The sequence below is a fragment of the Fonsecaea monophora genome, assembly GCF_001642475.1.
Source record: "Fonsecaea monophora strain CBS 269.37 chromosome Unknown Scaff145, whole genome shotgun sequence".
NCBI lineage: Eukaryota > Fungi > Ascomycota > Eurotiomycetes > Chaetothyriales > Herpotrichiellaceae > Fonsecaea > Fonsecaea monophora.
The window spans coordinates 36,466-63,025 of NW_019174076.1; the positions used below are offsets into that span (position 1 = coordinate 36,466).

General features: G+C 53.2%; 12 protein-coding genes across 12 annotated transcripts; 7 read left to right on the forward strand and 5 right to left on the reverse strand.

Annotated features, from left to right (window-relative positions):
* Positions 1 to 1,219: 1,219 nt before the first annotated feature.
* On the forward strand, positions 1,220 to 2,082 carry AYO21_11137 (hypothetical protein; the record flags this gene model as incomplete). Its single annotated transcript, XM_022661035.1, has 5 exons — positions 1,220 to 1,270; positions 1,334 to 1,553; positions 1,614 to 1,649; positions 1,704 to 1,789; positions 1,849 to 2,082. The coding sequence occupies 5 exons, from the start codon at positions 1,220 to 1,222 to the stop codon at positions 2,080 to 2,082; spliced, it is 627 nt and encodes a 208-aa protein (XP_022506654.1).
* Positions 2,083 to 2,351: 269 nt separating this feature from the next.
* On the reverse strand, positions 2,352 to 2,818 carry AYO21_11138 (hypothetical protein; the record flags this gene model as incomplete). Its single annotated transcript, XM_022661036.1, has 2 exons — positions 2,352 to 2,642; positions 2,696 to 2,818. 2 exons carry the CDS (start codon positions 2,816 to 2,818, stop codon positions 2,352 to 2,354), a joined length of 414 nt encoding a protein of 137 aa, XP_022506655.1.
* A 1,296-nt stretch (positions 2,819 to 4,114) lies between these two features.
* On the forward strand, positions 4,115 to 6,644 carry AYO21_11139 (hypothetical protein; the record flags this gene model as incomplete). The annotated part of the gene is made up of 6 exons (XM_022661037.1): positions 4,115 to 4,314; positions 4,372 to 5,454; positions 5,510 to 5,648; positions 5,699 to 5,775; positions 5,857 to 5,930; positions 5,983 to 6,644. The coding sequence occupies 6 exons, from the start codon at positions 4,115 to 4,117 to the stop codon at positions 6,642 to 6,644; spliced, it is 2,235 nt and encodes a 744-aa protein (XP_022506656.1).
* Positions 6,645 to 7,419: 775 nt separating this feature from the next.
* AYO21_11140 (hypothetical protein) lies at positions 7,420 to 7,839 on the reverse strand (the record flags this gene model as incomplete). The annotated part of the gene is made up of 2 exons (XM_022661038.1): positions 7,420 to 7,730; positions 7,785 to 7,839. The coding sequence occupies 2 exons, from the start codon at positions 7,837 to 7,839 to the stop codon at positions 7,420 to 7,422; spliced, it is 366 nt and encodes a 121-aa protein (XP_022506657.1).
* A 916-nt stretch (positions 7,840 to 8,755) lies between these two features.
* Positions 8,756 to 10,633, forward strand: AYO21_11141 (hypothetical protein; the record flags this gene model as incomplete). The annotated part of the gene is made up of 3 exons (XM_022661039.1): positions 8,756 to 9,395; positions 9,455 to 9,659; positions 9,727 to 10,633. The coding sequence occupies 3 exons, from the start codon at positions 8,756 to 8,758 to the stop codon at positions 10,631 to 10,633; spliced, it is 1,752 nt and encodes a 583-aa protein (XP_022506658.1).
* Positions 10,634 to 11,190: 557 nt separating this feature from the next.
* On the reverse strand, positions 11,191 to 12,048 carry AYO21_11142 (hypothetical protein; the record flags this gene model as incomplete). Its single annotated transcript, XM_022661040.1, has 1 exon — positions 11,191 to 12,048. The coding sequence occupies one exon, from the start codon at positions 12,046 to 12,048 to the stop codon at positions 11,191 to 11,193; it is 858 nt and encodes a 285-aa protein (XP_022506659.1).
* Positions 12,049 to 13,311: 1,263 nt separating this feature from the next.
* On the forward strand, positions 13,312 to 15,193 carry AYO21_11143 (hypothetical protein; the record flags this gene model as incomplete). The annotated part of the gene is made up of 6 exons (XM_022661041.1): positions 13,312 to 13,490; positions 13,572 to 13,897; positions 13,983 to 14,139; positions 14,198 to 14,862; positions 14,924 to 15,008; positions 15,076 to 15,193. 6 exons carry the CDS (start codon positions 13,312 to 13,314, stop codon positions 15,191 to 15,193), a joined length of 1,530 nt encoding a protein of 509 aa, XP_022506660.1.
* A 455-nt stretch (positions 15,194 to 15,648) lies between these two features.
* Positions 15,649 to 16,239, forward strand: AYO21_11144 (hypothetical protein; the record flags this gene model as incomplete). The annotated part of the gene is made up of 1 exon (XM_022661042.1): positions 15,649 to 16,239. One exon carries the CDS (start codon positions 15,649 to 15,651, stop codon positions 16,237 to 16,239), a length of 591 nt encoding a protein of 196 aa, XP_022506661.1.
* Positions 16,240 to 17,350: 1,111 nt separating this feature from the next.
* AYO21_11145 (hypothetical protein) lies at positions 17,351 to 19,591 on the forward strand (the record flags this gene model as incomplete). Its single annotated transcript, XM_022661043.1, has 1 exon — positions 17,351 to 19,591. The coding sequence occupies one exon, from the start codon at positions 17,351 to 17,353 to the stop codon at positions 19,589 to 19,591; it is 2,241 nt and encodes a 746-aa protein (XP_022506662.1).
* A 1,082-nt stretch (positions 19,592 to 20,673) lies between these two features.
* Positions 20,674 to 21,776, reverse strand: AYO21_11146 (hypothetical protein; the record flags this gene model as incomplete). The annotated part of the gene is made up of 4 exons (XM_022661044.1): positions 20,674 to 20,921; positions 20,982 to 21,121; positions 21,174 to 21,431; positions 21,496 to 21,776. 4 exons carry the CDS (start codon positions 21,774 to 21,776, stop codon positions 20,674 to 20,676), a joined length of 927 nt encoding a protein of 308 aa, XP_022506663.1.
* Positions 21,777 to 22,279: 503 nt separating this feature from the next.
* On the reverse strand, positions 22,280 to 24,211 carry AYO21_11147 (hypothetical protein; the record flags this gene model as incomplete). Its single annotated transcript, XM_022661045.1, has 1 exon — positions 22,280 to 24,211. The coding sequence occupies one exon, from the start codon at positions 24,209 to 24,211 to the stop codon at positions 22,280 to 22,282; it is 1,932 nt and encodes a 643-aa protein (XP_022506664.1).
* Positions 24,212 to 25,288: 1,077 nt separating this feature from the next.
* Positions 25,289 to 26,500, forward strand: AYO21_11148 (hypothetical protein; the record flags this gene model as incomplete). The annotated part of the gene is made up of 1 exon (XM_022661046.1): positions 25,289 to 26,500. The coding sequence occupies one exon, from the start codon at positions 25,289 to 25,291 to the stop codon at positions 26,498 to 26,500; it is 1,212 nt and encodes a 403-aa protein (XP_022506665.1).
* Between the last annotated feature and the right edge of the window lie 60 nt (positions 26,501 to 26,560).

Genomic DNA, 26,560 nt, shown 5'->3' on the forward strand with positions numbered 1-26,560 from the left:
TTGCGTCGCCTTCGAACCGGCAAATAAGTCCATTGCTCGCCGTGACCGTGCACACGAAGGCATTGAACCCCGGTCGCTCTTTTGTAGGTTGTGACACATCAGCTTTTACTCACGATGCAACTGGGACAAGGGGAGCCGCCATTGCCTGCAACCCAGAGGGTGACAAGTCAGCACTTCTGTCCCCTGCGATCAGTATGAATGCTTACATTTGACTCCTTTTCGCCCTGCAGAAGTTACACGGGACTGGAGACCTGTAAGAGCCTTTCGCTGGTGGTCGAGGCTATGCTGACCGCGGCGAGGCTGTGAAAATTGCCTGTATATCTGAACATGGATGTCGCTCCAGATAGAGCTACTCGAAAACATGCGGAGAAGCCCTGTCTTTCGCATTTGATTGTCGTACAGGGCATCTTCACTAGTCACACTGACACGCTAGTCCGAGTGTAGGAATATAAAGCTACTGATACTTGGAATGACCAATCAGATCCACCCCACTAGCACTTAGCCAATAGTATTACGATATCCTCCCGCGCAGGAGTCGGCAGACATTCCTATCTGAGCGATATAATCCTCGGTTGATGGAGGCTCTGCCAGCCTGATCCGAGACGTGACCGTAGCAGAGACTCTCCTCGTTGCTCTGCCTAGTGTAAGATGTAGATCCTTTGGATAATTCCAGAGATCACCCACAGTGTGACCACTCGTAACCTACTCGGCCCGCATTTCCGCTGCCCTCGGCCCGGAGAGAGCCTGAATTTGACATTTTGGGCCGGACTCCGGAACAATAGCAACCGGCCAAATTGGGTTAAGGCGCCCCCCACAAACGAGCTACCTCACTCTAACCTGTTTGGCTCCGAAAGCCACCCATCTTCTCCAGCTCGAAGTTTTTGTCTGAGCGGTGGCCTCAGTGGTTGAAATAAAGACGAAAGCGCCTTTGAGGACATCGTGTGAACCTCACACGGGCCCCCAGCCAACCAAGGTCCAAAGTAAACCGTAGGGGTCGCGATCCGGATGTAAATCCCGAGATCCCCAATCGGACGCCAACCCCCCGGAACGGATTATTTTTACTCGGACGATCGTGCACAGTTATGTCCGAGCTCTGGGCTCCCGTTTATCGTGTCAGGCATTGGGGATTGTGTTTGTTCAAAAAGCGACAACACACACCAGCCTTCGGTATCAACCCATCCTAGGTCGACAAGAGAACGGCTAGACTCTCCAAGACGAAATGTCGGACATTGTCAAAAGCAAGAAGGGCCGCTCAGAGTGGCATTACCTGGTACCAGCCCTGTGCCCGAGATAGGTTTGTGGTCTAATTCGTGCGGCCTTGCGCCGCTCCAAGGGTGATTTGACGACCCTCGACAACTTGCATTCAACTTTACCGTTCCCACTCAGTGCCTATCACAAGCCGGAACTGAGGAAGGAGGAAGAAGAAATTTTCGAGCACTACGTAAGATGGATGGAGTTCAACGACCATCGCTTTGCGACCAACCCCGAAGAAGGCGCTGAGTTTTACGACGGTGCACAAGTCTTGTACTATGACTTGATGGGCCTGATTCCGCGTATGCCCTCTGATGCTGTGGCTAGCTTGACCCTGTGCTCGCGTGGCTAATAGTTTCAAGGCGGTCGCTTCGTCGAACATTTTTACCATATTGGACGTGAGTGAGAGCTTCTCAATTATGGGCTTTGACGTGCTGAACTCATTGTTTGAGCGTACTTCGCCAAGTCTCACATCGGCTACAAGGACATGGAAATCATTGCCACTGCTCCCGACTTCGGATTCTGCAACATGGAACAGGTCTGGCTCCTCGTCTGTGATGTCTGTTGCATGGGACCTGCTGATACGTATGTGTAAAGCATTACTACGGCGTCAGCACCGATGGTCATAAGTTTGACTTTAAATTTCGTTACACTGGCCTGCTGAAAAAGAGAGATGGTGTCTGGAGGTGGATCCAGGAACATGTGTCGTTCCCGGCCAACATTGCCACCCAAATGGCCGATTTCACCTGCAGTCAAGACGCCGGCGAACATTTGAGGATGAAGGACGAGGACAACAAGAAGAGAGAGGAGCTCGACAAGGCTCAGGCCTAGCAGGACTAGAGCAGTCTCACGGTGGCAGTTCACGGGAGCGAGCAAGCTGAATGGAAGCACTCTCTTCACGGGGCGCCTGGGCTGTAAGAGACCAGCATGCTCAGAAACCTCTCTCTGCGTTTGACCAATATTGCATGTAATTGCGGTTCGATATCCGGGGACAACAACACGCGTTGGACCTGCAAGGTCGTTCCGAACTATTCGATATTGGACTATCTGCTGTTACTCCCATGGTTTCCTTGAGTGATGGCTGCTGCGGACCGTTTAATTCATACTTCGACTCCTACGAGTGCTTTACCTCCGTCCACTCCGATATAATCTGACCCGAGAGACCAGACGATTTGCTTTTCGTCGAAGAACTTCTGCTCGTCGGGGCGGACCACTTCCACGTAATAAGGATCTTCCAGCGCTTTCCTAAAACTTTCCCAAGACGGAACCTGGACTTCTAAAATTCCATCGAATCCAAGATCTTTGTCAATGACTTTCAAAGTCCCACCGTGAGCATTCCCCCCGTGGGCGTTGCCATTCATAATCTTGTTTGAATCGGGGTTAATGTGGACCTGTTCAACGTGAGTGAGCTACTGGCAATCATGTTCCAGGTCGAGAGGCTGACCTGTCGATATTTGAGGACCCCATGCTTCGCCAGCCAAGGGGAAACTATGGGCGCGTGCACTTCTCGCCAATGACGGCTATACTCTTCCGGGGTCATGGAGGCTTTTCTCCGCACCAACGCCATGATCGTTACTGGTTGAGGTTGCGCCATATTCTCGACTCGGGAGCAAAGAGGATAGCCAGCTGAGTGATGGGGTATGTGTCGGGTGACTCTGACCTTTTTCTTTTCCAGACGCGAGAAAGGATTGAGAGGAGGTTGATCGACAGCAGGCGATGAACCTGACAGGATTTTTATCTTGCTTCGCTCTGGCGCGCAATTTCCCGATTTGGTCGGCCGGCGGCCGGAATCATGATGGGCGATGTCGTGGGACCCCGTCCCCACCGCCCGATGTTTCCTTGCGACCCAGTTTCCATATATACGAATGAAAAGACACTGCTCGACGCCCTGTGTAGACAGTCTTGTCACACTTCTTCCTGCAACACGACCAAGGTCAGCTGAAGCGGCACAAACTTGGTCCGAGTTCCTTACCGTGCTAGATCGATAGCCATGATAGCTTGCGATGATCAAACGGTACAATGTCAACGCGCACTCGTCTCTGTTACGACAGCATCACTTTCGACTATCCGGAGGGCGTTGTCCAGAGCATACCTCAGGATTTGGTGCCCATCAAAGTCTGGACGCCCGTGGCAGACCACTGCAGTATGAAGGGGGAAGTAATTGGGGCCATCGCGAGGTGGTGGGCCGCCGGTACGAGAGCTTCTCGCGACGTACCATCCGGCTAAGCACACGAGGAGTCTCTTGCTACAACCTTGACCCCAACAACCGGAAGGGCCAAGACCGAGACGGCCTGGAGAACCGACGTCGCGCGGAGATCAGTACAGATGGGGTTAAGATGATGACTTCAATTTTTTGTGACTTGAGTAGATATCGCTGGCTTCGACTAACAGGCCCCCAAGGTCATACAACCCTGTAAGGTGCCGCACGTTGTCATTCGCATCGCAGTACAATACCTCTGCTCAGGAGGCTCAGCCTTGCAGCCTCGTGACTCCTGGCCAATCATGTCTCTCGAGTCTACCTAATCTTCTTTCTCCTTGTATGTGGGGCCAAGACTTCAGGTCCAAACCCTAAAATAAGGTCGTCTCCAACGAACAAACCCAACAAACCCGCCCGTTCTCGTCATTCATCAAAACCCGACGCCAGCCGCATCACTTTTGGGCTTGATTCTTCTGGGTTGACCTCAGCCAGAGATTCTTGCATCGGATTTGTGTTATTATTTGTCATTTTTTGGCCGGCGCAAGGCCTGACGTACGGGGCCTGGAGTGCGCGTCTTTATCCGAGACAACCCCCGATCGGAGTCTTCAAGCTCGAATCTTTGCCTTTTTCTTGCATTGAATCGCGAATAATGTCCCGCGTCAAGGCATGAGTTCTAGTTCGTCTGCCAATCAAGATGTCACGTCTGCTTCGGCGCAAGCAAAGCAGGCTGCGTGTCTGGAATGTCGCCGGAGCAAGGTGAAATGTACGCGCGACGCCAATGCCCCGGTGTGTCGGAAGTGCCAACAGGCAGGTCTGCAATGCGTCACGCCAGAGTACCATGTTGGACGGTATAAAGGGGTCAAGAAGTGAGTTTTTTCGAGCTCTGGATAGTAACGCGGCGCTGAAAAACCGCGGTTTATCAGCAAGAGAACAGGGTTGGAAAAGGCAATCTATCAGGTCGAACAGGCGCTCAAGCGAACCAAAGATGGATCGACTGGGCTCTCCTCCGAGGTTGAAGCCGACCTTCGACAGTTGATCGGGGCCCCCCAGACCGACACTGCACTACAGAGGAGGGCGAGTTCGCACACCCCAACAAACCTTCCACGAACTTTCCTCCCGCCGCGCACAAGCCTGGTTCCTAGCGAGAATAATGGCGCCGCAGACGACAGCAATAGTAACGAGGCGACTGCGACGGACCACGGCGAGAAACCCGACGAACTCGCACTCAACAATGCCGACAATCCCCTGCAATTGCTTGCCATGGCCTCTGTGCTGCCGGGCCATTCACCCTCGACCGTAATGTCCACATCGCCCGCAGGTGTTGCGTCGCAACCAGGAACAAATGACGCAAACCTTGGCGATGTCGAATTACAGCAGTTTTTTGGCTCCCTCATGCCCAGGCTGGATAATTCTCCCGATCTTGACCCGATCGACCTGGGGCTTGTGACACAGGATGAAGCCGACTCGCTGTTTGCTTACTTCTACGAACGACTATCGCATACGAGATGGGGTCTTGACCCTACCCTCCACACGGCGTCATTTGTGCGGTCAAGGTCAGCTTTTCTGTTCACCTCCATTCTAGCCGCCTCTGCACTATTCCTCCCCAAGGCGGAGGCATTGTCGAAGCGACTCTCCAACCACCGAAACAATCTCGCGCAAACCGTGATATTTAAGAGACATAGATCAGTCGAGATTGTGTTGGCTTTCATGGTTAACATTCCTTGGATGACGCCGGCGAAACACTGGGCGGACGATGAGACATGCGCGTATCTCTCGATGGCGCTGAGCCTGGCATTGGACCTCTCTTTGAACAAGATTGTGGTCCCTTCCCCCACGATCCGTCCCGCGGGCTTCCTCGACCGGGTGGCCAAGGCCGAGTGTATCGATTCCGCAAAGGCTTTGCAATTAGATGGTTTCCCGCACGTCGATCCGACTTCCACCTTGGGCCGTCGTTTATTGAGGACCCGTGAGCGAGTATGGCTTGCATTATTCGTTCTTGATCGAGGGTAGGCACACGATACTAAATACGCGACGAAACTACCAGCTGACACGTGCCTGCAGCATCTGCCTTGCAAGGGGAAGGCCATATGCTGTTCCAATCGGGCCACTGGTGGACAGCTGTGACACGTGGCACATTTCTGACATCGCCGATCGATGGGATGGCAGTGTCATCTCAGCAGCTGTTTTGAGGCGAGACTTGGTATGCCGCGCCTCCTGACATTTCCTCTGACGTCTGCTGACCCCGGCAAGGTCGGCCTCATCACGAGTGTCCGCGAATTTTGTGATGGTAGTCAAGGTGTCAATGGTGGCTCAGCGGCCGTGAGATTGTGAGTTGACCCTCTCTCAGCGGCGCTGTTGGGAGCCCAGAATCCTCTTTGGATATATCGCTTGAACTGACGGCCTGATAGCCTGAAAGACAAAATCGACCGTTTCTTTGAACAGTGGTATGCAGTTTGGTCACGTCAAATCACACAAGGCGACGGTAAGCAACACAGACTATCTTCTTTCTTCCACGCCATAACCGTGTCTTGCAGGTCAATTACCTCCCTACGTCGAGATCCTTGTTTCTCACACCAAACTTTCCACATATTGTAACGTCGTTAACCACCCGACGGCCTCGAACGACGTGAAACAATTCTTTCGTGCCGCAGGCCTTGCATCAGCCATGAATGTCATGCGTGCAGCGGTCCAGGGAGAGAATCGACTCAAATCGATGCCGAACAACACCGTCATTATGGTCTCTTTCGCGGCAACTTTTGCTCTCGCCCTTGGAACCACGAGTCAGGGCAATCGAGCCATGCTAGCCCCAAATGCGAGAACCCTGATTGAAGAGACAGCCCAAGTTTTGGAGAGGATTGGCAGCTCCCCGCGACACCGCAAGGGTCTCTCTGTCCTTTTCGCGAGGCACATTCGGCGAATCATGCAGAGCTCAGTACTCAGTCCTCCCGAAGACAACCAGGGCTTTGTCTCGGGCCCTTCAGAGGAGCAACATCATCAACAAGATCAGAATCCTAAGCACAATCCCCCACGGACAGCTTCAATGCCTGCGCCCAATGTTCCACTGGAGCCGTATGTGTTTGACATGACGGACGACCAGATCCTCGAAGCCATCAACAACGCTAGTACTTCGCAGGACTTGTTCCAACTTGACGAGACTATGTTCTTCGACTGGTTAGACTGGCCCAACGTCACATGAGCGGCCACACCTGTGGCCGTAGGTCTTGGTGTGAATTGGAGCCCGTGTTCAGCGTGGTCACAACATTAAATCTTCTGGGTTGCCACTCGCGTGGGCACTACATCCGGAACTGTCTCGACTGACTTCATATCCCTTGACAGGTTCACCAATTTCTGCAGCTGCTCGATGAAGACGAAAGTAAGAACTGTGTTCGGCCTGCTGAATGTTAGGACTTGAGCCAGCACAGAAATCTTGTTAATGCCTTACGCTAGCCTCAGCCAAGCAGGAGTCCAGCCTCGCATCAGAAAGCCAGGCCCCTCGTTGCGTAAAGATTCGGTGACAATCTTCCTTACACTCTGTTTGGGGTTTGTTAGCTCCTAGCCAGGCCTCTTAAGGGATGCCTTACTGGTTTCGCGCCATCAACGGCCACCGCATTTTGGATTCGACTCTTCAATACATCGGCAGGTGCGCAAGCAGTTGTTGCGACTGTGCCTGCAAGCAATGAAGCGAGGAAATGTGTGAAGATGCCATCTTTGAGGCCCAAGGAAGGGTTTGAGAGGAGTTGGCGCTTTGCGGCAGAATACCTGCACGAATATGAGCATGAAGACCGACGAGGAAGCGAGTGCCGTACGTTGCTATCTGAGAAACATCTGCACCTGCTTAGCGACATGATCCGACATGGCATATTCGAGACTTACTCATTATTACGCTTCGGACAACATTAGGGCCTAGTCCTCTGCTAAAGGTCCGCAGTCCCTCTTCACGGCCAATCCTCACAATGGCGTCAATTGCGTGGTTATATCCGAATCGTTGACCTGGCGATCTTGCTCCATCCGCGCACATCCTCACCAAGGCGACCTATACCAACATCAGCGACTCCACGAATCACGTAATACGAGCTGCGGACCTCTGTGGGATTTCCGACGAGTCCGGCCAAACCACCCGCAGCACCCGCGCAGACAATCTCCCACGAGCTCGGTAATCGTCTCTGGCCAGTTCGTTCTCTGGCGATACCTGCAAAGTAATTATACAGGCCGAATCTTGCGGTTGAATATGTGGATTGGCGAAGCATCGAAGCCGAGATTCCCCACCACAAGGAGGGAATGCCTGTGGATTAGATGAGTTGTTTGTCACGGGTCAAGCGTCTCTGTGATGACTTACCATCTCTGCTTGCGAACCGGATCATCGTCCGCAGCATGTTTTGCCTTGTCGACATGACTTGCATTCTGCTATGGCTGTCTTCAGCACTTGGTGGCCCTTCACACGGCCATTCGACCTACTATTTCGTCTGATCCAGCGGGTGTGCTAAAAGTACTCATCAGTCTCCCTGTGGTCTCTCCTACAAGCGGAATGAGCTGAATTTCCATACTGAAACATGCGGCCATCGACGCAGCAGCTCCTCTGTGTCGAATGTGTCAGCAGCCGGATCCGGCCGAAAAGAGGTCTCAACAATTACCCAAGCCAGAAGGGCTGCCCTTTTTGCTTCGATTTGGCCATAATCCGCTGTTTTTGTTCGCAAAACCTGCTAATGGGATTGGCTGGCACGCCTCTCTCTCTCTCTGACAACGACAGGGCGCGAGGTTCCTTGGAAAATGGCTTAAGTCGGCTTGATGACCATCGTTCGGAAGTCTGACCTGTCTTCCAGACGCGCATATAAATTCGGGAGGTTGCACAGCAATATACACTGGAGTTCGACAGTCCAACCATCCTGCGCTGTTTTGTGTATGACAACATCGCTTATCCCAGGGAGCTTCGACCCCTTGCGCGCTGTTCGTCCCCAGATTCGGAACGCCGCGACCATTCTCGTCGGGGAATTTTCTCCATCCGTTCCGCTAACCGCACACATCCACCTGAGTTTCGCCCGCAAACTTCGGCATCAAAAATACAACCGAGATTACGTCTCGTCACGTGGAATTCTTCCAACTGAAGTTTGACCGAATTGAGCGACTCGCTGCCGACTGTACCCGCGCTGTTAGCCGATGTCGCTGCTCTGCTCCTGGCTGTCCCGGTCATAGACTCGAAGAATCGTTGTTCCATTCCTGGAGCCCGGATTGGTAACGGGCATATATTGTTGGTCCAGCCCCAACCACATCGACCACAACAAGTGAGAAGGAAAAAAGCAAGCAGGAAAGATGGCAGTCGCAGCAAGGCGTACTCTGCTCCTGTGTCTGAACGACATCAGAGCCCTGAATGGCTCCAAGACAGCAGCGTATGCCTGTAAAACGGTGTCTCGCAAACCCCTTGCCTTTAGCCAATCACGGGTCGGAACAAGGATCATCTCGAGTCGGCAAGATATTCGACATTTTACATCTTCCAGGACAAGGAACCTTCAAGCAGCATCTTCATCGCAATCAGTAAGTAGCGATGACCAACCTGTTATCGATCGAACGAGGTCGAAGCTATTCAAGGACGCCGACGAGGCTGTGGCAGATATCAAGTCCGGCTCGGTGATATTTAGTGCTGGGTTCGGCCTCTGTGGAACGGCAGAAACCATCATAACAGCAATGCACAAGCGCGGCGTCGAGTCACTAAACAATCTCACGGCTGTGTCCAACAACGCCGGTGCGGCAGGCGCCGGGGGGCTTTCACCCCTGACGCAATCAGGCCAAATCACGCGATGTATTCTCTCCTATTTGGGGAACAACAAGAAGCTCGAGCAGAAATACCTCAACGGCAACATTGCCATCGAGCTATGCCCCCAGGGAACACTTGCGGAGCGGATGCGTGCTGGGGCCAGTGGTATTCCGGCATTTTACACGCCAACCGGTGTCCGTGAGTAGTACCTTTTTATGGAGCCCGTTACGCTGTAAAGGCTGCTAACCCCTGTCTAGACACATTCATCCAAACCGGCGAGATCCCCACAAGATTAGGACCCGCTGACCCGGAGACGAAGAAACCGAGCGTGCTGGAAGCGGGCAAGCCACGCGAGACAAGGATCTTCAACGGTAGAACCTATGTCATGGAGACTGCGTTGACCGGCGATGTTGCCATCATCCGTGCGTGGAAAGTTGACGAGGCCGGAAATTGTCAATTCAGGTATGTTTCTGGTGGCGCAATACTGCCCACAGACCCAAGACAACTCAAGTGCTGATGAACGGGCAAGATACACGACCAAGGCCTTTGGTGTCATTATGGCCAAGGCTGCCAGATTGACAATTGTCGAAGCCGAGAACATTGTGCCTCTAGGCTCCTTGGACCCCAACGACATCCACGTCCCTGGTATCTACGTTGACCGCATCGTGCCCGCGACCGTGGAGAAGAAAATCGAAAACAAAAAGACTCGTCCTGCTGGCGACGAGGCAGGTCATTCCTCCGACTCATGTGTGACGAGCGACAAGTCAGAAGCCCTGGCTCGGCGAAACCGCATCGCCCGCCGTGCTGCAAAGGAACTCAAGCACGGCATGTACGTCAACTTGGGTGTGGGGATGCCTACGTTGGCACCTTCATTCCTACCGAGCGATGTCAAAGTATGGATCCAGTCCGAGAACGGCATTCTGGGCATGGGACCTTACCCGACCGAGGACGAAGTCGACCCGGACATCATCAACGCAGGCAAAGAGACAGTCACCCTCGTCCCCGGAGCGTCGACGTTTGACAGCTGCGAGAGCTTCGGCATGATCCGCGGCGGCCACGTCGACGTCTCGATACTGGGCGCCCTGCAGGTCTCAGCGGCGGGCGACCTCGCCAACTACATGATCCCGGGCAAAGTGTTCAAGGGCATGGGCGGCGCCATGGACCTCGTCTCGAACCCCAACCAGACCAAGATCGTCGTCGCCACCGACCACCTGGACAAGTACGGCAAATCCAAGATCGTCGAGAACTGCGCCTTGCCCCTCACCGGCGCCAGGGTCGTCAGCACCATCATCACCGACCTCTGCGTCTTCCAGGTCGACCGCGTCAAGGGCACCTTGACCCTCACGGAGCTGGCTCCCGGTGTCTCGGTGGAGGATGTCAAGGCCAAGACGGACGCACGGTTTGCCGTTGCGGACGAGGTCAAGTCGATGGAATAGATTTACTCTAATCCTCTTTTTTTTTGCCCCTTCGAAGCATCTCCGGAACTTCGTTGCAGGTCCGGAAACGGGACTGATCTTTATAACACGTGCCTCATGAATATATATATGCGTTATTGGGCTAGCAAGCTGGAACAGCAAATGTTGAAAAGACTTGTCTATATACAATAAAAAAATTATGATTTAAAAAAGTCACATTATGTTTTTTTTTTTTTTTTTTTTTTGCATGTCATTTCGATCTTTCTTCACAACGCGACACGTCAGATGCCCTTTGGCTTGGTATACATGTATGTGATTGAGACTGGCCTCCCAACTCCAGTTTCGTGCCTTTTTGCCCCCCTCATAATCCTGTGACAATGACTTGGACAAACACCGTCACAAATATGCAAGAGTTTTCGTGCTGATGTCATGGATAGACTTGGGTTGGGATGAATCTTTTTCTCATTTCAAGACACAAATCTACGTACGGAGCTACAGCGCTTTTTTTCTCTTGTGGAACTCTATGTTTTTTGGTCTCTCTGACACCATGCATGATCAGCCCGGGGACGACAAAAGTCTCATAACTTGGCTTTCGGAATTTCCTCGCCGCCCATGCCTGGCGCAAACGTCGTGCCGCGGCCTTGACTCAATGCCCGGACTAGCTCGTCGATGCAGTGCAGGATCCACTGGTTGCCCTCGTCCGTGGCCAGCCACTCGCCGCCCTCGATGTCCTTCTCGGCCGTGCCGTCCTGGTACGCCTTGCGCAGGCCGAAGACGTGGCTCACCACCTGGGGTGCGACGCCGGTCTGGGCGCGAAGACAGGCGATGCCGGTGAGCGACGTCAGCACTCTCCCGACCTGGAGGGGTGCGTCGGACGGCGGGTCCGCCAGCAGGTTCGAGTAGTGTCCCGAGAGGATGTGGACGGGCAGGTTGGGGTGCGACTGGGCCAGCTTGGCCAGGAGTTTCTCCTCAAACGGGTAGTAGACAGAGTTCCACAGGCGGCGGCCACGGGCCATCGACTCGTCGATGTTCTGGGCCGTCAGCTGGCGCGACACCGGCGGCGGGATCTTGTCGAACACGTCCTTGGGCATGCCTTCGCGGAACGCGCCCAGGCAGTTGATCGAGCGCGGGATGCCGTTGAACGAGATGCACTTGAGCCCGACCTCGCGCATCAGCCCTGCCGTGGCCGTGGGCGACGGCGCCGACGGGAGCGTCTGCGTCAGGTGGTACAGCTCCACCATTGACGACGGCGAGTTCATCGTCATCGTCGCCGCGGTCGAGATGGTGACCCACGCGGGGATACCGACGCCTCGGTCTCTCGCGCTGGCGGCTATTTGAGCATAGGTCGACCGGATCGTCGGCGGCGCCTTGAGCTGGCCAGGCAGGGCGTGCGCGGCGTTGATGAGGTGCTTCAACGGCTCCGAGAGTTTCGACATGTCGTCTGACCGTGACCGAGACGGGCTTTTCTTTGCTCTCCTTATCTGGACTGGACGTTGGGCTGGGAGGATTGTTGTGTAAGTGTCAATCGGGTACCATCAGGAGCAATATCCATTACAAAGCGTCCAGTGAATCAAGAAAAAGGAGGTGGTGAGAGACAAGAGGGTCTGGACTTCTCTCTACTTACAATCTTGATGCCGTGGTCCCTGTGGCGACCGAGTTCCCGCTGCCTTGCCAGCGCTGTTATCACTCATGTAACGACTGTGTGCCGGCCGATGAACTCTGATTGGTGGAGCCTCACGATGCAAGGCTGGGTTTAGCTCGTGGAGATTCTGTAAGACGCTATGAGCTCCGGCGATAATATTATTGATGGCCCGCACCCCCAAAAGAAAGCCCGTTTTGAGAAAGTGATCAATGTGTTGAGCTTATTGATGAGACGAAGTCGTGATACAAATTCTTGATGTCGAGACAAAGGGGATTTGCCGGTAGAAAGAAGCACCGAACCGAGTCCCGGCGCCCAGAAAATGGCCCGAAGAGGAATGGCGGCGTCTTGGCACATGGACCTCGGCCACAGACTCCGGCCTCATCCGGCTCATCTCCGTCTGCGTCTGTGCCTTCGGCCATTCTTCTACTTCCTTTCCTACCAAACGACGCCTTTCACATGACTGATCCTATCTAATCCTGCTTGTTCACTTATCGCCGCAGAGGCTTGACTGTGTTGCCGTAGTCGTTCGTTTTCCCCCTCCTGAGTTTCTGTACGGCCATTGACCGGGTGCCGCCCTCCCTCGCTTGCGCCACGACCTCTTCCTTGATTGGTCTCTGCCAACAAGAGCGTAACATTCTCCAGTGCTTGGCCACTGCTTGGTGTCGTGCGACCGCCCAACAAGACTGTTAGCCATCGCTAAATTTGGGGCCACAACGTCCATCCCTCAATCATAGCAGGCGGGATAGTGTCCCCATCAAAGACGACTTTACAACCCACGGGGTAATAATCAACGGCCAGGGGCCCCAGTATTTCACTTATTTCTTTGGATACTATAAGAATGACACATGTCCCTTGGATGACAACTTGATCTTGACCCTCTGTCCTCTCAGTCTACCCTCGAAACAGCTTATATCCTCTGGCCTTGAAATACAAGTCCATTGCTGTGTGTGTGTCCAAGTGAATCAACTCTACACCGTCAAAGGTGTCTCTTGCCGCGCAACGGACATTCTCCATCCTGGCCTTAAGTGGCAAAAAGCCCAACAAGCCCCCACTGACCATGGCCGAAGAAAAGGTCGCAAGAGACCCGATGGTCGAGAAGCCAGAGGACACTCAGAATGAGTTCGAGACATCCAGCCAAGTGGTTCCGGTAGAGAAGGCGGGCTCACTGTCCGGTTTTGGTGACGACGCTCATACCAAAGCCTTGACGCGGAAGCTTCTCTGGAAGCTTGACACAAGGTATGCGTTCTCTTTCTTTAGAGATTCCCGCCCCGTCTTGAGAGGCGCGACGTGTTGTGCTTAACATATCGCTCCATGCAGAATTCTCCCCGTGCTCGCCTTGCTCTTCCTCTGCTCCTTTCTCGACCGTACAAATGTGGGGAATGCAAAGATCCTTGGTCTCGAAAAGGATGCAGGTCTCACCAACGGTCAATATGCAAACGGCCTCGCCATCTTTTTCGCTTTTTATATTGCTGCCGAACTGCCCAGCAATCTGGTTCTCAAGAAGTTCAGCCCGAGACTATGGCTGGCCTTTCTCACCGCTGCGTGGGGTATCATTGGCATGTGTCTAGGTTTCATTCGAAACTATGGTGGATTCTTGGCTGTGCGAGCATTCCTGGGTCTTGCAGAGGGAGGATTACTGCCAGGTATGCATTCAGCCTCTCGCCATTTTTCTCGCGAATCGACGGGAAGACCGAAGAGTTCATGATTGATTCTAATCTCCGGTCACAGGCATGGTGCTCTATCTATCAGGAATGTACACCAGAGGCGAGTTGGCCCTTCGCATTGGACTGTTCTATACCAGCGCATCTCTTGCTGGAGCCTTTGGAGGTCTTTTGGCACGTGGTCTTTCTGCCATCGGCCCTACTGGCAGCGCTGTGGATGCTGGGTGAGTAGCTTCCTCTCAAACTGATCTGGGAGCCCTACTAACGAGAAATGTTTGACAGATGGCGCTGGATCATGATTATCGAGGGTCTTTTGACCTTTGCAGCGGGAGTGATTGCATATTTCCTTCTCCCAAACAGCGTATCAACAGCCTGGTTCCTCAAACCTGAGGAGCGCGAACTCGGCAAGAGGAGGTTACGAAACGATACCTCCGCACACTTACCCGACGGCCACAATGCAGAAGGAGTTGAGAGGTTCCGATGGTCAGAAGTCCGACGGGGAGTTTTCAATATTCAACTGTGGCTGACCGCAACGGCCTACTTCTCGATTCTTTCCGGCCTGTACTCATTTGGGCTATTCCTGCCAACCATTATCAAAGGTCTGGGCTACACGGCGAACGAGGCCCAGTTGTGGTCCGTTATTCCTTATGCTGTTGCAGCTGTTATCACAGTGGTTGTCGCCCTTGCCTCGGATCGCTTCAAATTGCGAGGTGTTGCGATGCTCTTCAGCTTGCCGCTGGCCATCATTGGGTATGCGGTTATCGCCAATGTGGACGAGCACGACAACCACACGAAGTATGGCATGACATTCTTGATGGCCACAGGATTGTATGCCAGCGTTCCCCCTGTTCTGGTATGGAACTCCAACAATTCAGCCGGACACTACAAGCGTGCCACGACAAGCGGCATGCAGCTCGCTATCGCAAACGCTGGTGGATTTGTCAGCGGTGAGCACTGATCTTTGTCCGTCGTTGAACCAGAATGTTTGTCGCTGATGTCTGAGAATAGCCTTCATCTATCCTTCCACTCAAGCTCCTCAATACCACAAATCACACACCATCATCCTGGGATTGCTGGTCTATGCATGGTTTGCGTAAGTCTTCCAACACGTGCTTCTGATATCGGTCAAATGTGTTCCCTTTCTAACAATCGACCGACAGGATATTGTGCAATGTCCTATATTGCGCAAAGATCAATCGCGACAAGGCGAACGGCAAATACGACAAATACATTGGGTACGGTGATGACCGAGATCCGTCATTCAAGATGGTTCTGTGATGATCTAGACCATGTGTCGACAAGCCTATATCGGCGTAGAGCAGATTCGATGTTTCATGATGGATGGCTAAAAACGGGTTTATGCATGTAGTTTCTCCTTTGCGGGGTGTGAAGGAGGAGGACACGCTCTGGCCCCGTTTAGAAGCGGGGTATTGTAATTGAATTGGCTGTATAGACCAGCTTGTCCCAGGTCAATGTCGATTCCTGGACAACTATAGACTCAGAAGACAAGTCAGAGTGAAAAAGATCACTCGTTGTTTCCTTTTTAGTCTGTGATGAGGTGAAAGTGACAGTAACGGCAGCCTCTTCGTTGGGACTACCTCGCCTCACCAAGACTTCATTGTCTAGTTTTCAGTCCGCTCTGAAATCTCTCACACGACACACCTCACACGACATCATATCACACCTCACGATCCATCTACCTTGAGCTACCGGTATCGTCCATCTCAGTCAAGATGTCTTCCTCTCGTCCGCCTAACCCGACCCAAATCCCCAACAATCTGCCTGGCCTGACCACTCACATCACCGGTCACGATGGCAACACGGGCAAAGCCATCGTTCAGGACAGCAGACCCGGCAATTGGACCGTCTTTGACGACAAGCTCATGGGATTCAACGTGGTGTACACAACCTCGGAGTTTCCCCCAGACCTCAACAACGACCGTGACCTCAAGACGCACGACGAAGTCGTCGCCAGCGGCAAACTCGGGCTCGTCAACACCAACGGCACAGTCTGCCGGGTTGTCGACATGGCGCCGGGTTACGAATGTATCATGCACAGAACTCAGAGTCTCGACTACGGCATTGTCCTTGAGGGGACGATCGAGATGATCCTGGACAGCGGCGAGAGAAGATTGATGCAAAGAGGAGATGTCGCTGTGCAGAGAGCCACGATGCACGCCTGGAAGAATACCAGCGAGACGGAGTGGTCACGCATGATCTTTGTGTTGCAAGACTGCAAGAGCTTGGAGGTCGGAGGCAAGGCGTTGAAGGAGGACTTGGGCAAGGGTGTCGAAGGATTGCCACCAAGTGGCAATGACTCCTAGACCAGCGTCTGCAGCGACCTGTCTGATGCCCTGGGAGAGAGATGGAAAGAGGGGACAAGCAACTCAACCAAGACAATGAGGCACCAATTTGCCCTTTGAGATGTGTTTCGATAGAGGAACTGAAGCGACGCTGTGAATGAGACCGCTCCTTTCCTTTACCCTAGGCAATGAATTCTACAGTATGTATCCTCTACCAGCTAGCTGCACAGTGGTCCACTGGTCGTCCTGGGCGCGCCCCCCTTTTACTTGATTCTCTACCCTCATACTCCGCAGTCATGTGGCTCCCACTCGCCGTTTTGATGGGCGTTTAGTGCCGCTTTCCCGGATTTGGGGGCGTCGTTGTGGGCCTGAATGTTGACGGGCGATTAAAACCGGGACAACGATAAGGGACTTTTTGCCCAGCCAGCCAAACTCTGGGCACAACTGGCAGGTCCAAGTTTGGTGCCTCTGTCTCTCTCTCTTTCAAGAGTCTCTGTACATCTACAAACACCTCAGACTCATTTACTTTTATGTATATATACTAGTAATTTTGGTTATTTAACCTCGTTGCGTTACCCGCGTGCGTGTACCTTATTGACAAGCTCGGGCAAGAACGACCCTGGAAATACGTCCCGGAAACTCCTGAAGACGCGACTACCTCACATCCCCCGGAACTCAGTCTTGCACCCGACAAAACCGTCGTTGAACGATTTCGCCGCGCGTTCGGAAAGGGGTTTCACACCTGTGCGCTCGCGCAGTCAGCGCTTTTCTGCCGGTCTTGCGACAGAGCGTGTCCAAGACAAGGATGCGCCGAGGCTGCGGCCTGGGGCAACGAGTTCGCGAAAACAATGGGATGGCCGCGCACTTCTTCACTGGGCATAGACAACGCAACCTCCATGTCACGCATACGGAGTCGGGGAGAATCAGATGTCGAGAAGGAAGGGTTCCTGAACCGTCACCCTCACGGCAGCGAAGACGATAGCAACGATACGTTTGACGACGAAGAGGGAAACCCCTCGCTCGCATCCTCTCGGGCCACCTCTGCCTCGTATAGACCCATGCTCATCAACAAAGCCTACAGTTCCAATCGATCCTCTTCTCCGGCCTATCTCGGCAGAATGCTCGATCCATCATGCGATATCTCTGCCTCGGCGTCGCCGTCACTCTCCTTATCTTTATCTTTTCGCTGGTCAGAATGAGCTACGTCGCGGAACAGGAGGTGCAAGAGGCGATTGAACAAGAAAAGATCAAGCCGAGACCTGCTCCTTGGGAAGAATTCCCCTTTCTGCAAAGATATTACGGCGGAATCCGATCGTTGGTTCCAGTCGCGAGCAACGTGCCTGAATACCCCAGGAAAGAGGACGAGGTGGAATGGGAGAAATTGAACATCACTGAGGAGGCGGTCGAGGATCTGCCGGCAGAGGAAGCCCCGACGGGGAAGGAGAGGAGAAAGAGAGCGATTCCATCGAGCAAGAGATTCGACCCATATCCCAGTTACTCTTCACCAGAATACATTGCCAAATACGGTGACAAGGTAGATTGTTACCTGGATGCCGACAACACCATCGAGATACCGCGTGTGCGCATCTACGAGGGCATCCCACGAGAGTTTCCGGATATGGTCATGGGTTCGGCCAAGCTCCTTGGACTCAGGGACGACATCTGCTACGATCGATTTGGTCGGCTAGGTCCGTACGGCCTTGGATACAGCATCAACCGAGGCGGGAGCGGTGCCCAACAGGAAGGAGAAAGAGAGGGAGCTGATTTAGTGTGGCAGGAAGCGCCCGAGGTGGATTGGAGAACCGTTCAATGGGCCGACGCTCAGCAACGATGTGTTCTGGCAAACAATCACCGCTTCAAGGAACTCCCGGAGAAGCCGCGAATCGACACGTTTCGAGTGATGCCCGTCGGCACAGTCTACAACAAGAGAGATGAGGTGGCTGACGTCGAGGCAATGCCGCCAAAGCCGAGTGACGTGCCGAAGAAACCCAAGTCCGGATCAGAAAGACTTCCTCGTACAGCGGTCGTGATCCGTACCTGGTGGGACTATCCATACACACCCGAAGACAAGATCTACCTCCGATCCCTCATCTCAGAACTGAATATGCTAAGCGGTGGAGAGTACGTGGTGCATTTCCTGGTCCAAGTCAAATCCAATGACGTGCCTATCTTTTCTGACGATGAGACCTACGAGCGCGTTCTTCGAGACTCGCTGCCCGAAGAATTCCGTGGCATGGGCACTCTTTGGACTGAGAAGCAAATGGAGCTCATGTACGGTGGTCTGGAGGAGACAAACATGCGCGGCTTGCCTGTTCACGGTGTGTACCGCAGCACCTTTATGCCAATGCAGTACTTTGCCTATCAACATCCCGAGTACGATTTCTTCTGGAATTGGGAGATGGACATTCGAACTACACACCACTGGTACCATTTCTTCGACAGTGTCACGAAATGGGCCAAACAACAACCCCGCAAACTTCTCTGGGAGAGAAACAGCCGGTTCTATGTCCCATCGGAACACGGTGAATGGGAAGACTTTAACCAAATGGTTCGCATCCAGACGGAACATGGCACAAACAGCGTCGCCAACCTGTGGAGCAGCCTGAACCACGCCAACAAGGATCCCAATGACCCGAGCTCTAAGCACAGTCCTGCAGGAGCAATGAAACAACAAGGAGACAAACCAATCTGGGGTCCTGAACGACCGCTCGATGATGATGTCGCCATGGAAACTGACCCAACTCCACCGACCTCCTTTGACAAGGATAAATACACGTGGGGCGTCGGCGAAGACGCAGACCTGATCGTGTTCAACCCACTGTTCGATCCCGACGGCACGACATGGCTTCTTACGGACGATACCACGGGTTATAATATCACGCGTGGCCGACCCCCACGGCGTACTGCCATTATTACAGCATCTCGTCTCTCGCGTCGATTGCTGTTGACCATGCACAAGGAAACGGCGCTGAAGAAACACACCATGTTCTCGGAGATGTGGCCCGCCTCATGTGCGTTGCAGCACGGCTTGAAAGCAGTCTACGTGCCTCATCCAGAGTATGTCGACCGCAAATGGCCCACCAACTACCTCGCTTCGGTCTTCAACGGAGGCCGCAACGGTGCGACAGGTGGCGCCCGCACTTCGGTATTTGGCGAGCGCGAACACAACTTCCGAGGGACGACGTGGTACTACAATGCCGGCTTTCCGGAAGTGCTCTGGCATCGATGGTTGGGCATGAAGTTCCACAACGACGGCGGGGAACAGTTCGAGCTCGCAGGCGAGGGCAGGATGTGTCTGCCGGGAATGCTATTGCACCCGGTCAAGAGGGTCGACCTGGTACAGGAAGGGAGGAGGGCCGATCAAGCCGGATAGGAAAAGGCCCGGTCGACACGAGACGTTCTTCCTGCCATAAAAGCAGGGTCATGAAACCTATTTTCTTGGACAAAGAAAAACGAAACACGCACGAGGACGAGTCTTGGACGTGTGTGAGTTATGGAACAACATGCACAAATATACACGCATCGTTTTGCTGGGGTTGTTTGGGAGATGGCCGGGGTTGGACAAACTCCATATGTACTACCGTTCGTACCACGTACCAGGTACCTTAGCTTACCTTAGCTACTTTTACCTATGTACTGGGTTCGTGGTGGTACGTACCTATGTACAGCACCTTTGTAGATATGCTCAAGGTACAAAAGACACGCGGAGGGTCTGCAATGTCGATTGCTTGCTTGGTGTTTACCAAACTCATTGCCTCAACCTCTGGAAAGGTACTCACGTGATAGCATAGCACTTGCTCGCCCTCACTGTCTGGTTTCTCGGTATTATCCAGGATTGTTTTTTTTTTCCAAATGAACTAACTCTACCGTGAGGGGATCAGCTTCGCTCTTTGGACAAGACCGTAAAGGTCTCTGGGGATAATATTATTAGCGCAGGGAAACTACGGCTAGACGCCTTTCTTTGGTGAGTGAGTGAGTGAGTAAATAAATTACCCAGCCAAACCATTCGTTCTTGCCATCGTCTCGATTCAACCATTATATTGACTGAGAAGGTCCTGCTCGAACTTCTGATCGTTCCCTACAATGCTCTTTGGCAGCAAAACGCTGGTGTGCACTTGAGCCGCCAATAAAATGCTTTTTCTCATCGATCAAGCCTGTTCTCATTTGGTTTGAAAGAAAGCTTTTTGCCTCTTCTTTTCGCTCGGACGAAGATACACAGACAGATAGACAGAGGACAGACAGACAGACACCACCAGATTCGACCGCACCTTATTGGCAAGAGAAGTGTCTTCCCCATTTTGTTGAACCTGGCTCAGATTACCCAATCCAACAACAGATGTGGCCCCTTTTCGCAACACCTGGCGAGTTAGATTCCTCCTCCAACCTGGGAGACCTATATGCCAAAAGAGAAAAAAGGCTGTCAAAAGGTGGACCAATAAACCCCGGAAAGGCCCTCTAGCAGTGCATGTCGAACTTGGGCTTTCGGTCAGATGTGAAAGATCCCCAATGTTGCTCGCTTGCAGTTTGTCCGTCGTCGCCAATCGCGTCAGCCTTGCCGGGCTCGTCAAACGCTTCGAACCAGAACAAGTCAATGCCCCAGTCCAGAAGCCCACACACGGCAGATTGCCAGTACGTTTTCATATTGTCATCGCCGGCCTTTGCCGCGCCAGCATCTGTGCCTCCGGTGCCAGGCCAGCCGGTTTCTTGTTATATCTGTCAGAAATGTCCCGTGCTTTTCACCAGTTTCAGAGAAGTGTTCTTACCGCCATTCATAAAATGGATCTTGTCCAGGCTGCCGGTGACTTCCTGGACGTGGCCGAGCGCCTGGGCCATGTCGTCAAAGTAGGTCTTTGTTGCGTTGGAGATATCTTGGTATTGCCAGTAGGAAAAGCCATTGGCCAGACTATTCTTGGTCAGCACCGGTCCCATTACACGCAGAGGTAGGTAGCTCTCACATTAGCTGAATACCGCTCTTGATGATGGAGTCCATGGTCCCATTATTCCAACAGTTCCAGCTGTCTGCACTCCCGAGTTGGGTGTCCGGATAGGACTTTTGCATATCGGCAATCCAGCCTAGAAGATCATCGGCGTTGTAGGTGCCGCGATACATGCCCTCTGAACCGATTGTGATGCCGTACAGCGTATCACCAAAAGAGGTGGGATCGGCCTCGTCAATTGCTGCCTTCTCCCTGTCATAGGCACCTCCATCAGGCCTAGTATTGAATCATGTCCATCAGCCTTGAGTCTCCATCAACCTGCGCCCAGAATACCACTCACCACATGCCCAACAACACCTTTATGCCTGCCGACTTGGCCGCGGGAAGAACTTGGGAAGGGGTCTTGCACGGGTTGCCAAACTGATCGGAGGAGGAATAGGTCCGGACGATCTGAGCATCGGTGTTGCTCAGGATAGCCTTGAAGTCGGCTTCGAAGTCGGACTGTGTTTTGCAGGTGCCGTCTGGGTTGGTATTTCCCACGGCGAAGCCTAGGGTTCCAGCTCCCGACACTGCCAGCGGTGCCGTAGCTAAAACTGTGGAAAGCACATCGCGGAGTTGCATGTTGAAATGGTGGTCCCTGAGCAGACGATGGGGGTTCGGATTTCGAATCTCGGGGGAACGCGAGGATCAGGCTTGAGAAAAGTGGAAAAGAAGGACTCTCAACAAGAGGTAGAATGGCCGGAAAGAGTGACTGGGAAAGGCAATGTTTGCAATACAAAGACTGTGAATGACGAGGAAAAAAGAAGACGAGCAATGACTGAAGCGCAAACACGGGTTCTTCCCCAGAAGTTTGGGACTCGATCCCCTTGAATTGACGCGCCTGGAGCCGTTGTTCCTGAACCATTCCATTCCAGGAACGTGGCTGCTGCCGCCTTACGCCGCGCTGCGCCTCAATGCAGGTGCGTATGATCTTGGCGCCAAGACTACACGCACTGACTACTGGCAATAGGGGGAAGCAGGGGAGACAAGGCTACGAAACAACACACCGACAGACACATTTCGATTGCAACTGGTGGTGGGAAATATCTGTCAACTACATCTACATCCATGTCATCATCAATCCATCAGGCTGCACAGAGCCCCAACACGTCCGAAGGTATAGTCCACGTCTTCATAATGTCGCTCCTGGCCTGGAATTGCATCAGGAGACCCGCCTCCATGTGCCAACTGATATGGCAATGTAAGGCCCACAATCCGGGGTTATCAGCGACAAATCGGATGAGCGCCCAGCCGTATGCATCAACCATAAGCGTATCTCGTCGCATGACATTCGAAAGTGTCCTGTTCAAGCCATCATAGGTTGACCAGTCGAAGTATTGATCTGGGGACGAGGCAAGGATCCAAAAGGTATGACCATGGAAATGGAAAGGATGGGCTCCCTCGTCATAGTTGGTGATCAACAGATCCACCACAGCGTAATCGGGAATGTCGATGACATATTGGCTGGCACTGAACGCCGAGCTGACTCCAGAGGTCGTAAACGAGTCATTGCCAGCCTGGAGGCCAGCTACAGCTTGGTTCAACGTCGGCACGTCGGCCATTACCCAGGAGGTCCCATTGATAAAGGCACGATCCAGGGCGTAGTCTCCAATCTGGAAATTTGCCGCGATGGCATACATTATACTGGCTGGTGGTGCCTCTGATTCGAAGAGCGGTGTCAACAGTGACGAGTTCAGACCGACGCATTCAACATCCATCGCATCTTTCCAGTCTGTCGAATTTGTTGGTACATCTGTGCTATTGGTATATGTTATCAATGCCATAACATTAGGGTCGAGGATCGGATTGGTTCCGAAGCAGAACGTGTTCATCTGGGCTCGAATCCAGTAGTTCGATCCTGCCGTCTGATTGGCGTTGACGACGATTGAGTATCTCTGCGCCACAGCAATGTCGAGTCGGTGCACAGAAAGAGGCTCTGTCGCGATTCCATCCGCTTCAATAACAGAGAGGGGATGGTTGTCTATCGAGAATTCGAATGTCGCGAAAGCTCCCGTGTTGATCAGCCTATATCGATAGCGTTTGCCGTGCTCGACCGTAAACACCGCACGTGTCGAGTTTTGCTCGCAGACATAGCCGCTATCGGAGTCGAGGGTTGAACAGTTGAAATAGTTGGTACCCTGAATCAAGCCATTGTCCGGAACAGGCTCGCTGTTCTCATTGCCGCTCGAGAGGTAGTCGGGTAGAAGGGCCTGGCTATAGTCATGGTACCAGTCTTGAACAAGCACAACCTGGTCCACGTCGTAGAGCTTTTGCAGTCTGAGCTCATCTGGCGAATGTATAATTAGTGGTCCGACTGGTCCATCTCCATTCGTGGTCGAGTAGTGGGTGTGATACCAATAAGTTCCGAACTGGTTTTCCACGGTAAAGTTATAGGTGAAACTTGCCCCCGGTGGGATCGGGCATTGTGTGATTCCGGACGTACCGTCCATCCAGTTTGTACCATTCTGGTAAAGCCCATGCCAGTGAAAGGCAGTCCCGTTCCGGAGATTGTTCTGAACATGGACGAGGATCCGATCGCCCATATTAGCACGAATCAGCGGGCCTGGGATACGACCATTGATGGCGATGACCTCACGAAAGACACCATCCGGCGACAGCTCAATTTCATCAATGGTAAAATTGTATTCGCGTGTAGTTGGCGGTGCATTGAAGTCCCAGCCTGCTATGTCGAGGGTGTAGTCCTCAACATTTGATCTCCATGGAGGAACCAACAGAGATGCATGTGAATCCTCGGCGGGCGACGAGCTGTTCGACGACGAGGGTGACCCAGCGGTGCTTTTCGATTGACCCTTGTTGGAATGATTCAGTCCCAGTCCAAGGCCCAGTCCTAGCGCCAGTCCGAGTACAACCACTACAACGACCACAGAGAGGACGAGGTATGTTGTTCTTCGAGAGCCTTTCGAATGCACCCCGGTACCTTTCCCACTTGACGGCACTCCCGCACCGAAAAATGGAGTGGCATTCTGCGCTTGAGTGCTCTTTTGCTCTGCAGACATATCTTGAGGTATTTTTCCTGGCAGAACGATCGAACTGAACCACAGGCAGTCGACAATGGAATGGTGTCGAATGACTTGTAAAAGTACATACAGGAGTCTAATCTCACCGGCGGGGCATCTTTTTCAGGTTTGCAATCAACATCTCTCTTACCGGTTCCCGTCGTGGCAGGAGAGACAAAATGCTGGGATGATAGTGGGCAGTACACCAGTCTAGCCGTCTGAGGTGCTCGCATCCTCTTCGCAATCACTGGTATGGTTGCCCAGATCGGCGTAGGCTGCCATGACAGCTCGCATGGATACCAGCACAAATGGCAAGGCTATTGTTGGGTCGCCTTCGCCATAAAGTGACATTGATGCATGTTGAGGACGCCGTGCAGGCGTTGCCAGTAGCGAGAAGCGGTCATCCTCCGGCAAGTCTCTGAAAGCTAGGTTGTCCGTGGTCTCCATCCTATCAGAAGGAACACGTTTCTAAGCAGCCTGTCCCTGCTCGAACCTTGCAAGAGATGCATGAGGTTCAAGGTCCAAATCATGAGGTTGTCGTTGGAAGAAAGAAGTACAGTTGGGCGACACGTGCTTGAACTTCAGAATTGGTTGGCCTGTTGCCTTGGCGCTCATTGCTTAGCATCACTAGCGCGGATTGGCAACGTTGTGCAGAACTCCATTAAGGATCCACTTTGCCCTCAAGCTTCGACAAGGCGTTCTAGTATACAGACAAACAGACTACTCGGTACCTAAACATCGCTCCACCAGAAGCTTTAACTCGGTGGGTAGCTGGCCCCTTATGGCATGCTTTTTTCACGACTTCTCTCGTGTCCAGGAAAGGTAACGTCGAGCATGCAGAAAAGATACGCTGCGAGAGAGCGCATGCTCTCAGTTGTGGTCCAGCTGCAATGGGAGCTCTCAGCACCCCAGCAACATGTTCGGGCGGTGACATCGAAGCTCTGTTTTCTTCTACCTTGGGCAGTGGGTAAACCATAAAAGAGCTCGTTGCCCCATGATGCTGTTCCCTCGCTTCTGTCAGACTCTGCATCCTTGCGAGCATTCTGGGAAACGCACCTCACAGGCTCTTTCATCATCATGAACTCTCTCGCTTTGCTCGTGGCTGCCGGTGCTTTGGCAGCCGCCTCTCCTTTCCCATCCCGACCCGCCGTCTCGACTATCGAGCCCTCGCTCACCCAGATTCAGCAGTCCGCGGCCACTGCTACCAGTCTGTCACCTGTGAGCAACGTCAAGGGGATCGCCTTCAACCGCTTCTACCAGATATGGCTGGAGAACATTGACTACTCGGCGGCCGCTGGTGACCCGAACCAGAAGTTCCTTGCGTCACAAGGCATCACATTGACCAACTACTTCGCCGTCACTCACCCCTCGGAGCCCAATTACTGTGCTGCCGCTGGTGGTGATACCTTCGGCATGGACAACGATGATTTCAACCAAATCCCCGAAGACGTTGCCACCGTCGCCGACCTGCTTGACACCAAGGGAATCAGCTGGGGCGAGTATCAGGAAGACATCCCCTTCCCTGGCTTCCAGGGCTTCAACTACTCCAACCAGGTCACTTTTGCCAACGACTACGTCCGCAAGCACGATCCATTGATCCTGTACAAGTCAGTCACCAACAATGCCACCCGACGAGCGTTGATCAAGGGGTTCGATGGCTTCCAGGAGGACCTCGCGAACAAGGCTCTGCCCCAATGGGCTTTCATCACCCCGAACATGACCAACGATGCTCACGACACCAATATCACATTTTCGTCCCAATGGTTGCGCAACTTCATGAGCCCACTGCTGGCGGACGAGTACTTCATGAACGACACGTTGGTGCTCCTGACCTTCGACGAGAACGAGTCCTACGGAATCCAGAACAAGATCTTCTCCATCCTTGTCGGCGGCGCCGTCCCTGAGCACTTGAAGGGCACCACGGACGACACCTTTTACAACCACTACTCGACCATTGCCTCGGTGTCCCAGAACTGGGGCCTGCCGTCCCTTGGCCGCTGGGATTGCCACGCCAACGTCTTCGAGCTCGTGGCCAACAAGACCGGGTACAAGAACGCCAACGTCAACACCAAGGGCCTGTTCTTCAACTCGTCGTACCCGGGCCCCGTGTCGGACGCCCAGTACGTCAATACTTGGCCGGTCCCGACCAACGCCTCCACCTGCGCCCACGGCAAGGGTGTCTTGAAATCCGTGGTCAGCACTATCAAGGGCAGGGCTGCTACCATGAACTACACCAACCCGTATCCCTATGATGCCTTGACTGGAAATGATGTGCCGCCGAGAGTTTGAGCGGGAACGACAAGTCCGCCGTAGAGAGATGGTGGCTATGAGAGTATATGGGTTGGGGGG